The 18,395-nt window shown below is 30.6% G+C and overlaps 1 protein-coding gene across 1 annotated transcript; it reads left to right on the top strand.

The window, feature by feature from the left end:
• Positions 1-16,158: 16,158 nt before the first annotated feature.
• Positions 16,159-18,183, top strand: LOC119662318. Its single transcript, XM_038071913.1, has 2 exons — positions 16,159-16,278; positions 16,336-18,183. The coding sequence occupies exons 1-2, from the start codon at positions 16,242-16,244 to the stop codon at positions 18,024-18,026; spliced, it is 1,728 nt and encodes a 575-aa protein (XP_037927841.1). The 5' UTR covers positions 16,159-16,241; the 3' UTR covers positions 18,027-18,183.
• The last annotated feature ends 212 nt before the right edge of the window (positions 18,184-18,395 follow it).

Here is an 18,395-nt window from a genome sequence, read left to right as displayed (position 1 = left end):
TTATCTAAGAATCAGCACACTTTAAAAATCTTTAAAAATCAGCAAACATACTAGTATTTGTATATGGAATAAATGATGGAATGAATGACATATATCATATATCATTTATATCATTTCTATTGGGTTTGTTAAATTAAAACATTTAAAGAGTGAACACATATAATCCTTTAACATAGTTGCATTACGTGTAACTTTGGATCAGGGGAGGAACTAAAAATGTGAAGTCATCAAAGTAACATACCTAAGTTGTTTAACAAAAACTAGAAGAGAGCCCAAAAGTCATTTAGATTGTAACTGCTTAACCCAACTTTTTTGTTTAAACATTGTTTATATCTGCGGTCAAAAGCAATTAAAAGGTAAAAAACGTAAAACGAAATGAACTAAAATTAACAAATTCACTTCAAAAAAACTGCCAAAATCTGAGCAAATGTAGCGTAAAATTCCTAAAGGGATTTGCCCCAATCCTGCGCTCCACTCACCGAAATGTACGAGTAAGTAAAAAGTAGGAAAAATAGGAAGAATATGTTGTTGTGAAGTTAATTACTGTGGCAAGAAGGACCAACATTAACTTATGTTGACAGTCACTATCAACAGAGCCATCAGCAGCTAAAGCGGCAACAACATAGCCTGAGAAAAGCATAAGACAAAATATTTGAATAAAAAAGAAAAAAGAAAAAGTTAAGGCAAAGTTAAAGCTCAAATATAAATTTAACGAAGGGAATCTTAAGAGACAAACAACGTTGGAAATACAAAAGGGTAACGACATGTCCTTGCTCCAGTTAGAGCAGCACCTTTCGCACAGCAAAGAACCTTTTTCTAAAACAGTCATAGCGTAAACAAAAAGGGAAAAAACAATCGAGAGAAAAGTTTTCCATGTGAAAGGCACTCACATTAAAAATTTTACGCCAAAGTGCAAAACGTAAAAGGCAACGGACAGAAGGACACTTTAATCACAATTGTTACAGAATCGCTGTCACTCCTGCCACTCTGCCACTCTGCCACTGTTGATGCTGTCTATATTTTTTCCCTATTAAATTATTACACAATTTATGTCGACAGCAAAGAATTTTTCCTAAAACGGTGGTTTAAGCGCAACGTATTGGAGATTCTTTCACTTATGGCGCCTGCAAATGGCAACAACCATAGAGTGGAATCCTCCAAAATAGTTATTCAGTTGTTGTTGGTACCTTCAGCTACAGCTATTTATATAGACTTACTCAGATGTTCAAACATAAAGATACCGAAACTGGGTTGTCATTCTCAGCAATAGTAATTGAGCAATGTTTTTTCGTGAATGTTCCGATACTTCAAAATCTGCCATAATGTAGCGTTACGACAGAAAAATTGGACTCATTATTATTTATAATTCTATGTTTATAATTCTATCTATTTGATTCATAATCGTTCTCATCACAATCGTTCATAATAACATCTCATAAAAGAATGCCGTTTAACATATCATATATAATAGAATGACAGATGAGTACAAAGTGATTATATAGGAATTGGTACCGAGTTCTCAAAGTCGGATGACACTTTTTAAGCAAATAAGTATATAACAATACGTTTTTGGAGTGCCATTATTTCTTTTCTGTGCAATAGGAAGTTTACACATTCGAGAAAATGTTTCTAGAAATATCTTTCATATTTACAATCAATCTGTATGATTGCTAAATGAGTTTATTTTTATAATCTTATTTATTTCATATATTTTCACGTTATTCCAATAATGTCTTATAATCTTAATTTTTTGTCTGCCAGGCTCATTAGTACATATTTTTTCATAATGATTTTGTCTTGATTTCTTTATTTTATCAAATCTGGCAGTTAGCATAGAAAGTTTTCGGATGTCTCTTCTCTATGTCTAATATCTCTATGTCTAATATGTCTAGTAGGATGACTAATTTTTCAAAATGGGTGGTTTACCATAGAAGCAATAATCTGTTAGCATCACTAAGAGTTTGGTCACTTCGATACTAGTCTTATTTTGTTTTCTCTGATTTTGTCTTGATTTCTTTATTTTATCAAATCTGGCAGTTAGCATAGAAAGTTTTTGGATGTCTCTTCTCTATGTCCAATATCTCTTTGTCTAGTAGGATGTCTAATTTTTCAAAATGGGTGGTTTAGAAGCAATAATCTGTTAGCATCACTAAGAGTTTGGCCACTTCAATACTAGTCTTATTTTGTTTTCTCTGATTTTAAGAAGTTGTAGTTGCTAAACAATTTGTTTAGATATTTCTTAACCACCCGTTATCTTCTATTTATTTTTACTCGAGTTGGTGTCAATCAGCAACTATCAATACCGATAAACCATGGTTTGACAGCTGAGAATGTCAAATTATGTTGACATTTCTGTTCGTTAAGTTTTAGCAATTCATCATGTATTGTTTAATGCCAGAACAACGTTTCCATATTGGGGAAATAAACTTTGAAAAAAAAAGATGTGTTCGTAAGGTTTATAGAGCACTTTGTCGAAGAATTGTGTTTAGTGATAAAGCTCATTCCTCATTTGTAAGATTTAAAACATCTCGATTATTTTTAAGGGGTCTATGTTCTATGTTAATTTATTGGTTTACGCCGACAACCGATAAACCATCACCTCTTGAAGCATTGGAAGCCAATGTTCATGTTATCATTGACTGCATACGGCCATATTTATTGCAAAAAATAGTAAAAAATTGGACTGATCGAATGGACCATGTAATTTGTAGCCATGGTGGACATAAATAAATAAAAAAAATAAATATAAATAAATATATATAACATATATTTTGACTGTTGCCATATTAAGACCTACGGGAAGATTTGCAACTTTTAAATATTTTCCCTTATTATACCTCGTTAGGTCATTCTTGTTGGAAAAAATGGGGTGTAACAATTCATACATATAACTACAATATTGTTTTCATTTGACCCAAAACACTTAATTAAAATATATTGGTTCGAAATATATGTAGTAAAATTGTTTAAGTATTTAATATTAAATGAGAATACAGTCAAGTTTTAACGTTCATGGGATCAATCTATAATACATGTAAGATTATTTCGTAGTCCTCTTTTCTGATTTTTCGATCAATGGTATAACATAATGCTAGTGAAATGGAAACAGTTGTTAAAGTCTTTTTGTATTTAGAATATTAACACGTGGATGGAAGATTCAATGATAAGTTGGCCCATCTTAAGTTAAAAAGTCTTAAGAAGATCATCTTAAGACAATCTTCTTAAGATGAGAATAATCTTGTAATAGGTTTACTGACAGAATACTGTCGATTAGAAATCCATTCTGCAATACTAAATTTTCCTTTTAATGACTAGCTACGATTATGACAAAGAGAGTTCTTTAAATCTGCTCAAATCTCATGTTCGAGTATATTTACAACGAAGATATGTTAGGGATTTATGGTACTTTCTAAAAGGTCTTTGTCAGTTGTAGGGTATCTCTTTAGCGAGCATTTTTAATGTTGTCAGATGGTTTTAAGTCCTTGAGTTTTATATGGGAATAAAATCTTTCATTAAGATTTTTAAGTAGATTTTTAAGCTCGCCACTATAAGCTCATCTTATTGCTTGTGCTCTAATGTGCATTGCATTTGGTTTTCTTCCGATTATAACCTGAATATGAAAAATATATAAATTAATTTCACAGTTACTTTATTAATGTTCTTTACTATTTAAAAAAAAATATCGAAAAGCGGTAAGAAAGTTTTTAATAAATAATAAAAAATATTGAAATTACTATGCATTAACCTGATCATAGGTTTAAAGAAGTCTGCATTCTGTAATACAGAAGTCTATTTGCTAAATGTGAAAAAAATTTAGAATCAATAATAATTTAAACTCTATTAGAAGAAGCTCTGAACCATGTATTCCAGTAGCTCTTTGATCAACTTCAAATTAAATTTTTAATCAGGCTTGTTCAATTTTATTTCAATGAGATCATAGCTAGATAATAATTACATTCAATAACTATTTTGATTAGATTAGTTGAGGTTTAAGTAGCAGTCTTCTGCACCAAAGTTGCCTTGTTATGATACCATGGATGAGCCACAGTTCGACAGAGCGGAAGGCGAATGGATCTTAAAGACAGAAGTTTGAAGTATCTATCGCACGAACAGCATCTCTCTGAGAACTGTCGATTACTACACAATCATTATGATAAATAGTTGTTAATATATAAAATCTTTCGGGTAATTTGAACATGAAGGATATTTAAGGATGCAAATGTTTTTCTAAAAAAGAAACTCTACACAATCAGTTTAATGTGGGCTTCATTCAATAGATATTATTTAAATTATCATATAAAGAAGTATCCAACGAAGTAATATCTAGGAGTCACCTATTCTTTCAATTTGTTAAGGGATCTCTATTAACTTTCTATTGAATGAAATGAGGTTCCTTAACCGAGATGATATCTAGTATTTGTACAATTCTCACACAATTTGTAACTCTACAATTTGTTAAGGTTTCTGATCTTTACATTGTATGAAATTAGGTACCTTAATATAGTATTGTCTGATGTTGCAATAATTGCTCTAGCCATGTAAAGTGATCGATACGTAGGTTCTGAGGGCCTGAGTTGACTAACATAAGAACATGACATGACAAGTCTTTGATTAGTTTTGGATTTATTAAAGTGAATTTTGTTATAAGTTTGTAACTTACGTCTTATAGTGATAGTAAAGTTATCACTTTTAATATACAAACATAACAAATTCCTGTCTTAGTTTGTTTGGATCAAATATTGAGGCCTTAAACTTGGCTGTAACTATAACCATGGGAATTTTTTCGTTATATTTTTTTTCTTTTCTATTAGATACGCAAGCGGTAATTTGATTACCAAAATAACGAAAACATTAAAAAAATGAAAATACAAGAAAGGAGTGCTAAGAAGTGTTGAAATAAAAAAAATTTTAAGTTATTAGTTTTTCACTAAAGCGAATCATTCCTTTTTATACCCTCACAATCCCTGAAATACACAAAAAAATATTGTCTCTACAAATTTTAGATAATTTTTAAATTTGTTCGTGCAGAAAATTGGTCCTTTGTGGGACATTAATTGAAAACATTAAAGAGAATTATCCTTATTTTCAAATATTCACTTTCTTATTATAAAAATAAATTAAACTAAATTAAATTGAAACAGAAAAAGAAGATAGCTATCATTAAATAATAAGTATTCTTTCAATTTTGAAGTTTATGATTTGTCCAAAATAAGACTTTTGTATAATATATATATATAATAATAATATTATATAATAAATGTAACAGTAATAAGAGTAAGAGTAATAAGAATAACAATTTTTTACACTTTTTTAACTACGATCCATATAGTTATTGAGTATGAGTTTAGTTACTATTGTTAGGTGTTCCTTTTAAAACTACTGAAAATAATGTCTGATGACATTATTTTTTAACAATCAAGTTCATATTCATAAATTAGAGTACACATTCATGAACTAGCTTACGCTATGTTCAGACAGCCAAATTTCCTTAATTTCGTAAAAATGAAATTAAGTTAATTTCGAAAGTGTTCATACTGCTCCAAATTAAGCAAATCGAATGTTTTTTGTTTACAAATCGAATGCTAAAAATTACCTGCTCCAAAAATAATTTTAAAAGTTGGTTATTATAACTATAAAGGGTGGTTTCATTAGTTATAGTGGATTTCATTATTATTTTTCACTCTATATTAAATTAATAGCAGTTACAGGTTTTTCTCTATATTCAAATTTAGAAATTTGCATTACTTTCGAAATATTTTCCCGGTTCTATTAAAGTCTTTGATATTTATTTGAAAAAATGTCACTTTTTCCTTATCTTAACTTTATCTTTTGCTTAAAATGTATCTTACGCATAGTTGCATTTGAAATGTCCCTTAATTTTAGTCTTCGTTTCAACAAAATTAAGGCAATTTTCCTTATTTTCGTTCCAACTTAAAAACTGAATTTTGTATGGAAGAAACAGCTTAATTTCGCTGAAACGAAGACGAAATTAGGATTTTGCGAAATTAGGATGTGTCTGAACATAGTCTTAAAAAAACCTGAATTTCCAAGTGTTTGGAATAAGAGATGAGAAACTTTATTTATACAAGCATGCATACTACGTAGGAATTTTTTAGAAATAAAGTACGATATTACGTTACGTTATTGAAAACGTTTTAATATTATATCAATGGATATATTAGTCAGTATATAATATTAGTATGAAGATACCAGTCACGAGAAATTAAAAACAATAGATTTCGATAAAGGCCAGCGAGAGACTGATTCATTTTTAAACTACATAAATTTATAAATCACAAAATAATCAATTGAGATAAATTTTACAATAATAAAAAATTATGATAAACTTATAAAGCTCAATTAAAATTATTTTTATAATAATAACTACTGAGCTTATAAATCTCAACCCAACATCCAGACCTCCATGAAAGAACATTCATACTGAGAGAACTGCTAGCTAATGAATGGGGTGTCGTATAATGCACTACGACGTTTTTGCTCTTATATGATTATCTTTTCCTGGGATGACTGAAATTACGACTTAGAAAGGATATTTTTGACCCAATTTCTTTTGTGTGGTATATATATCTAAAGAATATTTGTTGAGAATAGTTGGTAGATCCACTTAGGTCCATTGGTCCATTGTGCTACCGAATGTGTAGGAAGAACTCAGGGTTTAAAACTACATAGATGCTTTGGCGAAGCCTAAAATGCTATATAGTGTAAGGTCTTGTAATTGATCAAGATCCTCAAGAAAGGATGCTCCTAAAGTGTTGAGCCACCGCCGTGCATGAGCTGCAAAAGAGGTTGAGAGGCACTCTCATCGTCTTTCCCACAGCTGCGACAGGTGCGACTGTTGACAAATAATTATTCTCTACTAAAACATGCTGCCTATTTATATAGTGCATTGCAAATCAGCCTAACAAGTTCGGTATTAAGTTTTGAGTCGTTGTAGATTTAGAATCAAAACACTCCGTATACTAGAACAGTTGAAAAAAAACCCATTTAATATACCGAGTATTATATATGTGATAATTAAGCAAGTGTATTCTTCGAAAAAGGTTATCTAACTTTAATTTGGCATACATTAGTAAGTATTAAGTAATCACCTATCGAAGTCAGGTACTCAATTCGACTTACACTGCAGCTACTGTAGAGAAGAGAGAGAAACTGCATACCATGTGCTTTGGGAGTGCCCGGTACTGATGCACAAGCGGTAGAAACACCTAGGAGGGTCATAAGGTTTCAAGACTAAGAAAAATAGGCTCTATACCGTCCTTCATTAAAGAAATTGGACTTGGAGAAAGACTCTAATCTGACTAAGAGGCACAATAGATCTTTTAGAAAGCACTGCACTATCCCTTTTTTTTCAATAATAATAATAATAAGTAGATTTCTTGTTCTAAATCCATTCAATTACGGAGTTCTTTAAAATATAATAAATTTATAAATTTCGAATGTGTTCTGATTTAACGTTTTTTTATTTAATTTTATTAGGAAGCTGAGAACTCAGTACAGATTTTTTTAATTGAAATTGTTGAAATTTGAATAAAAAAACAAAAAAATAAAAATTAATTTAGTATAGTAAAGACACTGCATTCTTCAGAAGCTCATAAAAGTACGAACATTCCACTTGAAAATAAACCATTTCCTGACTTACTTTAACTGGAATTTTAGTCTAAGATTTGCTGCAACAATGGAAGCTGCTACTATAAGATTATTTTTTTGCTTCTTCACCATCACACATGCCTTTGTTTTGGTGCCAGACTTCCTTGCTGTTTTTTTGCCCTTTCCGAAATATTTCACGCTCCATGAAAAGTTGTAACTTTTCGCTTTATGAGAAGTTTTCCAATCGCGGGTAACTATTTCACATCACGTTGTCTCACTTCGCACCTTTAATGCGCGTACACACATACGAAAGTGTACTTTTATTTGAATATTAATAAAGGATAACAGAATTTTCTAAGGAGCTTCCAAGTAAAAAACGAAGAGCAATGCTCTCCTTACCGTTGTCAACTTTAATTTGCTGTAACCTTTCCTCCTTACTCCTTTAAAGCGACTGCATCTGCCGACTACACCATTCATGTGTTACATTACCTTTTTCATGTCCTTAAACTGTCTTTCTGGCGTTTGTCTTCTGGAAGATTTGGTAATTGGCGGTACATAGATCTCATTCTGCTAAAGCATTTGAATGCAGGTATGCAGACGTGTACATTGATAGCGAAATTTTTTCTTGTCCTCCTAGATTTCATTATAATCTACAAATAAAATTGTGAGAAATGAAAACCTGTTCTTTTAAATACCTTTTGACAAATTTTAAAATTGTGATGATTAGAATAAATTTTCCATGTTAAACTGTTAAGATTACCTACCTATTATATATACATACTGTGTCACCCAAATGTTGATGTGTCACGCGTTGTCAAATTTAAGTTTTTAGACTTTCAAGAAGTCGAATTATCACTTTATCAAACTTAAAATTAATGAATCGCTTGAAAGAGCAGCTCAGACTGATTGAGCCAATGCAGTTGCTTGCAGACAAGCTAAATGCTCCATGCCGAATCGATCAAAAACCAGAACTAGGGAGCTACTAATGCTAAACAGAAGTGGCATCCGGCTTGTCACAGGGTTCCTTACTGGACATTACGGAGTCAAAAAGTTTCAAACATATCTAGGTTTTACAAGAGATGATAGCTGCAGACTTTGTCACGAAGAAGAGGAAACAGCACAACACATTATGTGTCACTCTGATAATCTCGCCAGACTCAGACTTCGGTACTTATCAATTGCGTATCCACTTACAACGAAATTAGGCAATATTTATTCAAAGGAAATAATGGCATTTTTAACTGCTACTCGTATATGGAATTAAATCGGGTTTGTCACAATGATCCTTAAAGGATGTAGTGACGTAGTGAGAAGTTCCCAACACATTCAAAATCTATCTATCACTCTATCAGAAACTAAGAGTGCTTAAACTAAGAGAGTTGAATCAACATACTAGAAGAGGAATTATATATATATTCAGACCTATTCTGTGCACTTTATAAATTTGTCAAACATTGACACTTGCGAAACTTGACTGCTGTAAAGACTTTGGTATTCTGTGACATAAATAAAAAGCTCTTTTCCTTGTTAGTTGTCAATACTATAAATGCTGTTGACAACTATAAAAAATATGCTCTTTTTAAGCATTTTTTATTATTTGCATGCATGACAAATATTCTTAACTAAAATATACGCTATTTACAAGCATATTTTTTATTGTAATTTGAATGCATGAAAAATGCTTTTGGCAACTTAAAATATATGCTCCTTACAAGCATTTTTTACGAACAATTACGAACAGTTACGAAGAATTACGAACAGTTCTCTATACAAAACGTTTTACACTATAGTGTGGTGAGAGCACTAGGTACTTGAGGTTTAAATTTTGTCAAGATGTGTCCAGAATATTAAAAAGCCTTCTGCTATATAAAAATCAAAAATTTTATTAAAGAATTTGACAAATCTGTTAAGTGCACAAAATAGGTCTGATTATATATATATACATTGTATTAACTGTTTATTCATTAAAAAAGGTGTTCGAAAAATACGTTGTACCATGTGTGGACGTGCTGTGCGATTGACATAAACTATGCTGTCTCTGAACTTGGCTACTTCTATTAATTCCAGTTCATAAAAAGACTTTAGTTTAGTATTGGATTGGAGTGGCTCTGATTTGAATAGTTTAATTTGCTGCATTAAATTAAATGCTATATTGTGGCATTATTTATTTGAATATATCTGAAAAGTATAAAAAGCAAAATGTCTCTTAATTAGTGTGTCACCAAATATGATTATTTTAATATAATAACTCGTTAGTTTAGTTTCTGTTATAAGATGCCTCATTTCTCGATTTATTGAATATAAAATTATGATTCCTTGTCGTTTTCTAATATGAATTGGTTAGCCATATAAAGGGTTTTATGACCACTGTTCGTTATTTATGTTTTTGCGGATAAATTTCAAAGTATTATTGATGCTTTGAAAATGAAGACTCGGCAAATTATAGACGAGCTATATGTCTACATGTGAACAAAAACGATCTCAGGATTGAGGATTAAAAAAATTTGATCAAAATCTCAATCAAAGTATATAACTTAAAATATAAATCCATTTCATATATGCTGACTTTTTTTTTTTAATTAGCTTTATTATAAATGAGTATTGGGCTATCAGTCAGATTTTGTAATTTGGTTTTTTTAATAAAAAATTTTTCTTATTATTTTACTTATTTAATATTTATTTCCGACGTTTCGGTTTTTTAAAACCATCATCAGGGAAAAAATTTTAAAACAACTGAATAGAATAAAATTTTTATATAAAAAATATTTTTGACAAATGTTTTAAATAATTACAACGGAGAAAATACAATCAGTTTATCTTAAGAATGATTTTTTCTAGCAATGCACAGTAAACAACAGAAATATTTTCTATATCTCGCCGCAAATTATATGTGGGTTTAGTCATTATATGTAAGGACTCTAGGGTAAGACGTCGAGACAAGGAAGGTTCAGTATCAATGACTTTCACTGAAGTAAAATCTGGGTAATGATTTACATCAAGAAAGTGTGAGACTAAAGCTGATTGTTTATCCGGATTAATTTGTTTTAGACTATTTTTATGTTGACTTATTCTTTTATGTAATTGATTTTTTGTTTGGCCAATATAGCAGAGTTCACATTTTTGACCATTATTATCAGTTCCAGTGCATGGAATTTCATAGATGCAATTAATAATGTTGTTCGTTTCAATACGATCTTTCAGTTTGGTATATATAGTTGTTTGAATTTGTGCAAATGGTTTAAAGGATATTCTTAAATTGTCTACTTTCCTTTCGATAATCTTAGCAATTTTAACTGATAGGTCATTTATATATATCATCGATCTTCTAATCATAGGAATTTGTATACTCTGCTCATGGTGATTAGTTCTTGAAAGTTGAAAATGTTGACGTACTCGATGTAGTTGACTAACAATCATTTTGCGAGGATAGTTATTATCAGACAAAATGTTGAAAGCTTTATTAATGTTAGTAACGTAAAATTCTTTGTCACTTATAGAAAAAATGCGGAAAAAAAGGTTGTAAATCACATTCATTTTTTGTTGTCGTGGGTGGTGTGATAAATAGTTAAGAATTTTACCTGAGAATACATCTTTCTGGTACCAGTCAATTGCTAGTTCTCGATTATTTTTCTTAGATATTAATAAATCTAGGTAGGGAAGTTTTCCATTAAATTCATGTTCAACAGTGAATTGTATGCGATTGTGAAATGAATTTAATAATTGTAGAAATTCAAGGATTTTATCTTTTGACCCAATGGTGAAAATATCGTCAACATATTTTAAAACAATTCTAGGTTTAAATGATAATTTGGGAATTGTCACATCAAAGATTTCATTTGTAACAATGTTGGCGATGGTAGGTGAAATATTTGAGCCCATAGCACATCCATTAATTTGTTTGTATATATCTCTTTTAAACAAAAAATATGTCGAATCAATTAGTACAAAATGTATAATTTTTAAAAAAAGGTATTGAGGCATGGTTGTATATTGTTGTATAAGATGCCATTTGGTTTCTAATAGTCTAATCACTAAATCCATTGGAATACTTGGAAAAAGTGAAATCACATCAAAAGAAGCGAGAACTTCATCATTTTCAACAATAATGTTAGTTAATTTTTCTCGAGCTTCTACACTATTTGTGATATCATATTTCTTATGTACAATTTTGCTCAATATGGTGTTCAAATAGATTGCAAGCTGAGATGAAGGGCTGTCAATCGTTGATACAATTGGGCGGAGTGGACGGTTAGATTTATGTACTTTCGGTAATGCATAAATTCTGGGAATAGACACATTGTGTCTAGTCATATGTTGATATTGTGCTTTATCAATAACATTGAGATTAAAGAGCTGTCGAATTAAGTTATTGGATTCAGTTTCTAGTTTATTAAGAGGATTACGTTCAACTTTAATATAAGTAGACTGGTCGTTAAGAATACTTATCATTTTTTCTTCGTATTCGGAGCGTTTAAGTGCAACTGTAGATCCTCCTTTATCAGCTCGGATGATGATAATATGTTTATTTTTACGTAAGAATTGGATACAATCATCATGTGTTTTAGTGATGAACTGTGATATTATGATGTCTTTGTTATTCCTTGAATATTGGAAATTATTGATTGTATTTTCTCCGTTGTAATTATTTAAAACATTTGTCAAAAATATTTTTTATATAAAAATTTTATTCTATTCAGTTGTTTTAAAATTTTTCCCTGATGATGGTTTTAAAAAACCGAAACGTCGGAAATAAATATTAAATAAGTAAAATAATAAGAAAAATTTTTTATTAAAAAAACCAAATTACAAAATCTGACTGATAGCCCAATACTCATTTATAATAAAGCTAATTAAAATATAAATTCTACTTCCATTTTATTTATAAATTTTGTTATAAAATTTAAAGTAAAATTAAAATCATTATCGCTTTAAATAAAAAATCATCAACATTTCTATTTAAAATTTTATTTATTTGAAATGAAATAAAAAATTATAATATTTTTTTATTAAATTTTACAATATTTATTTTCTTTATTAAGTTCTAGATATTCCTAATAATATATTCTTAAAAATATAATATGTTTACATGTTTAAAAGGCTATATAATGCATTTATATAAACAATTTGATGTTATTTAATTATAAATAATTAAAAATTTATTTTATACTTATCTTATGTCTTCATCTTAATTTTGCCTTAATTGCATTAATGGCCGTTTGTCTTCTTATTTATTTATTCCAATCATAGGTCAGGTTAGGTAGGTAGGTAGGTTATATCGGCGATCCCAAGGCCTATAGACCCATTGTGTTAAAGTGTAACTAAAAACTCAAGGGTTAGAACTACGTAGAACCTTTGACAAAGTTTGTTATGCTATTCAGAGAGAGCTACCCCCAAAAAATAAAGCCGCTAAAATAAATCAGATGAAGTATTAAATCTGATTAAGTATTAGAAGTATTAAATTTCTATCTAAATATGCGTTTTTTTGTTCTTTTATGAACCTAACTAAGCAGTCTTTTCCCATTACTTAAAGTGGAGAACCATATGTAAGCTAGTAATGGTATTTGGGGGTTTTTGGGTTAGGCTAAGGCCGCTATGTACTGCGACCAGTTTGATCTATTGTGCAGGCCTTTGTATTTAGATATTTAGTATCTCGAGGAATCGAACCAACTTCTTCGGAGGGAGTTTTCGAAGGTCTTCATCCTCTAGTTGGTATGTACCTAAAATTTTGTTGCTTCTGTGGCGTAGTGTATCACAGTTGGTAAGCTAATAAAGTAATACGTTTCCTTATAAACGTATGAATTCTAACACTTTCTTAAATAAAAGATATCTCGGGTTAGACATAAGATGTTATTTCTCTTCTTCTTTTAGCTGGCCTTATACGTAACAATTAATTTTTATTGCATGTCAACACACATGAGTATAAAACCTGAACCGATGTTCAATGAAACAATGTGTACCAACATATGCATACTAGACCAGTGTCTTAGTATCTGAGAGAGCTAACACTGAAGGAACTTCAAATACTTCAACAGCAAAGACATCGTCAGCAAACTTCCCTAAAAATAATAAATATTTCAGTTGGAAAATTGTATAAACGTTTGTCTGTCCCATTGTCGGCATTGTCCCATTGTATGCAAAACAGTATGCGTTTATGTATGTGTAACATTTGCTGCTCGATATGACACATGTTAGGTGTGGGGCTTTCGATGGTAAAGTCGGAATTGTGTTATATAAGCAGTTATAAAGTCATAGCACCATTTTTACGATATCCACTTAATAGCATATTTTTAGGCGGCAGTAAAATATTGTTGAAAACACGTTAGTAATTTGTATGTATTTTTGCTCAATTTGACACATTGTGTGAATTCGTGTGAGTGTGTATGCAAGAATGTATCAAAATAAGGATTCTGCGGTACGAGCCAAGAGCCCAAATATGGAAACATCCTTGCGAACAGAGTAATATTCATTTTGTTTCGATGTTAACGCAATTTTTATGTTAACGAGAATTGAAAGTTTTGTTTGTTTATTTGTTCGGTTTATGTTGGGAACGCGTCTTTATGGCTTTCAAAATGTCAAAGAATTATTTGTACACTTAAGTGTTCAAATATTAGCATAAAATTATTTGAATTGTTATGCGAATATGTGTTCTACAGAATCAATAAGCCTCTCCCGAAGTTCTTATTGTGTTCAAGAAAAATAAATTGCCAATCGGGAATTGTTTTTTAATGCAAGCCAAAATGATTGAGGCGACAAGGAAATAGCCATAAAATAAAATTTGATGTATTTTTGTCTTTTTTTTCAAATATATTTAAATTGAAAACGTTCAGAAGTTTAATTTATACATACACATGAAATTTTCAACACTGTTTCCATGTATCACAGTGACAAAATAATTTCTTTTAATATGTATTTTATAAATCCTTTGGTTATACTTATTGTATCTACAGACTACACAAAACGAGAATGTATGATTCTAAAAATGTGGCCATCAGGTGACTTAATGACTTTAATTTCTTAGTATTATTACAGAGTAGACGTGAAAATTGCCCAACAGCCGGTACTGCGGCCAGAAGAGACCTATTGTACCATTTCACTATTGATTAAACAAAGCCCCTTAAAGCTTTGTGAATAAAGTCTAGAACTAAATCTAGAGAAGAGTTCTTAATCTGTTCTGGTGACAGAAATTCTTCTTAGTAACTTCTTAGTAAATTGCCATTTCATTTATAGATGAATTCCATATAGGTCGCAAGTCAAAATCATATCAAAATTAATATTATAAATACCTTAAAAGTAGGTTCTATAGAGTGCAATACAACCAAGCCAGCATTTGACTTAATTTTGTCATACATTTTATATGAGCTGTTTTATTACGATCTGTCAAGTATGAATGACAATAAGTAATATATATTAATATGTGCCGTAATAATAATTATTACGATCTGTAAAAGAAAAACACGAAAGAAAAGGCAGCATCATCCAGAAGTGAGCGTGATTGGCACGGCGTAACGGTGGGAGGAAAGCATAAAATATCTGTGGGTCATTTTTGACAAACGGCTTAATTGGTATAAACATATGAAATGCAAACGGAATAGTTGCTCTTCTATATCTCAAAAAGCCGCTGTTCAAAAATAATCGATTCAACCTCAAAAATAGAAAGTTATTATTTACTCAAATAATTAGGCCAGCATTACTGCGCGAATATGTAACATAAATCAAAGCCTCAAATACTGCCATAAAGCAATTACAGATACAGTGGCGTCGCTAGGCGTCAGCGATGTCGGCGACCGCCGACGGCCTCGCGCCCGCAGGGGCCTCGCATAAAGTTACCGACTGTGGATTCTAAGCACTTAATAAATATTTTGAACAATTTGGTTTGATAATGGCATTAACCATATTCGAAATATTTCCGAATAGTAACCAAGTTCATGTTTACAGTTCCAGTCAGTATAGTTGCGACGGAAAGAAGCTTTTCAAATTTAAAATTGATTAAGACGTACTACAAAAGTATGATGATCCAAGAGAGACTATCTCCATTCGAATTTCTATAAACTGAAGCGAAAATAGCAGCTGGCGCAAATTATGAAATAATTTAAAAAAAAATTGAGTGAAGCTAAAAGTTGGAAAATTCATTTATTATAATTTGTGTTTATTTTATTTTGATTAGCAATAAAACTTTCAATCATGCTTTGTCATATTAGTGAATGTAACTTATTTACTTTTACAACTGGATTATAAAGGGGGCCTCGCAATTCTAATGTTGCCGACGTCCAGAGTTGGTCTAGCTCCGCCACTGTCTATGTATATCTGTTGATCTAATATACCATGGAATCTTAAACAGTCTTCTTAAAGCGAACTTTTGAGTTATCTGTAATTGCTTTAAGGTAGCCATTATAGAGTAAAAGTGCGTAATAGCACTAACTCAAGAACAAGAAGAAGAAGTAAAATTTGCTTTTTCTGTCAAAAAGTATTTCAGCTTAAACTTGTTCAAAATAATTCAAAATAAAATTTAAATAATAAATAAGAGATTTTATTTGAAAAAATTAAATTTCGAGTAAAAGTCATTTTTTAAATATTTGTGAATGATAATTTATAGAACTGCTTTTCTGATAATTGGTTGATAGGATCATTTGAAAATGATGGGGAACAGAAGTGTAAGCTTTTATAGTGAAGGTAATGCAGATTCTTCACAAAATGGTTTTAACATAAACAGAATTTTTTATTCCAAAGAAAACAAATTCAGTGACAGCAGTCAACAGTCCCTTTCATTATCAGAAACTTCCTCCTCAATTGATAGCGGACAATCACTTTTGGACAATGTCATTATATATGATGATTACTTCAAAAACATTGCTCACTCTTGGACTCCACTGGGGAACGCCTTTATACCCTGTGTTATACTCGAAGACATAGAATATTGTCCAGCCAAGCTACTTGAGGAGGTAGTGTTTAAAGATCAACTAATGCAATTTTCACCGAAGCTTTACAAGAAGATATTGCCAAGTTTTTTTCTCACTCAATACGAAGTTGATGTTATTAATAATATTATAAGTAGAGCAGACTGTGGATATACTGGTGAAAAACTTAAGTACAATGACTATTTTGTGAAACTGCAGGATGCCAAAGATTTATATGAATTTCTTTTGCTTTGCCATAATCTGCTAAATTCGGATGAAGTGGGAGATCCTATTAAATGTGGTTTTTTACGAATTAATAAAATGGCTGTGGTACCATATATTTTAAGAGATGAGGAACAACTTGTTCCATTGACATATTTTGAAGGTAATATAAAAAAGTTCGAAGATGAGGCCGTTATTTTGACAACTGCTGAATGGATTTATATAAAAATGTGTTTTCTTATTCAAGGAACACGTGAAGAATTACTTGACAAAAATATGAAATTTATACCAATTGCCACACTAAAAAAGGGTGCCAAATCTAGTATGGTATATGATAAGTTTTGGCCTGGAACATCAGATCAATTTAAGCCGCTATCATTTAAATCCTCAGAAAATTTTACCCCATTAATGTGGATTGAAAGTCCTGTATATGATTTTAACACTGTTAATAATAAACCAGCTATTGAACCCAATTATAGCAAATGTAATTTATTACAGTACAATGAAGAACTATCTCAGCTTGAATACTGCAGTAACTTTCTATCAGGACAATCCTCTATTGATTCTTTCTCTCTTGTGGACTTAAACCTCAAGAACTTTTATTGGGGAAGGGTTGTAGACGTTTTTCTTCCTATAATTCTTAAAAGAGATGAAAAACTTTGCGCGGCTCAATACGTTGAAGATTTTATTTTCAAGGACATTCTACAATCTCTTAATCCTATGGTGTACGAAAACGCAATTCCATCTACTATGACCACAGAAACCGATACAGAAATTCTTAATAATATGATTGGCTTACACTATAAAGAATATGAAAAAAATGCTATAAAGCCTGGAGACTCACTCGTGAATTTAGCGCACATAAAAATGTTCAACGAATTTATTATATACTGCAATAAGCTGTTGTCTTCCAAAATAACGAATAATTTAGAGAAGTATGGTTTCGTACGCATAAATCGAAAGCCGCTTGTACCGTTCATCAAGAGGGAAGGTAAGCATTTCGTTCCGTTTATGTACTTTGAAGGAAATTTGGAAAACTATGTGGAAATGTGCGTTACAGCGACACGAAAAGAATGGTGGTACATGAAAATATGTTTCGTCATACAAGGCACTCGTGCAGAAGTTATCGACACGGAAAGAAAAATTATTGAATTGGACTTAATGAAGAATTCCTTCGGAAAAACTTTTAAAATTGATGAATTCTGGCCAAAGCAAAAAAGTATTCTTACGAAAATTTCTGCAAAACGTCGAAACAAGTACGTTCCTCTTAAATGGTGTGAACTTCCTGATCATTTTTATTAATCCCACTTCAATACTTTAAAACCAACTGCTAAATTACAACGTATTTACTTACAAAATTTTAGTCTAGGATTTTTATTATCTGATTTCAAAAAAAATATCACAAATCACACAAAGTGAAAGTCTTTTTTACGATTAATAAATAAAAACACAAATTATCAGTCAATAATCATTCCAAAAATCTGTTTCAGTATCATAGTTACTATTTATTTTTATAAGGTTTTCACAAAAAAAGTCATAATATGTATTTATATCATGAATATCATGACTTCCGCTATTGCCGATAAAAGATGAAATCACTACTTTTCATTAAAATAACGAAAACTGTTAAATATTAGTCGAACTAGATACCTATGGTATAAGGCACATAAA

Source organism: Teleopsis dalmanni, chromosome X, assembly GCF_002237135.1.
Source record: "Teleopsis dalmanni isolate 2A chromosome X, ASM223713v2, whole genome shotgun sequence".
Classification (NCBI taxonomy): domain Eukaryota; kingdom Metazoa; phylum Arthropoda; class Insecta; order Diptera; family Diopsidae; genus Teleopsis; species Teleopsis dalmanni.
This window is presented reverse-complemented; position numbering and strand designations above follow the sequence as displayed.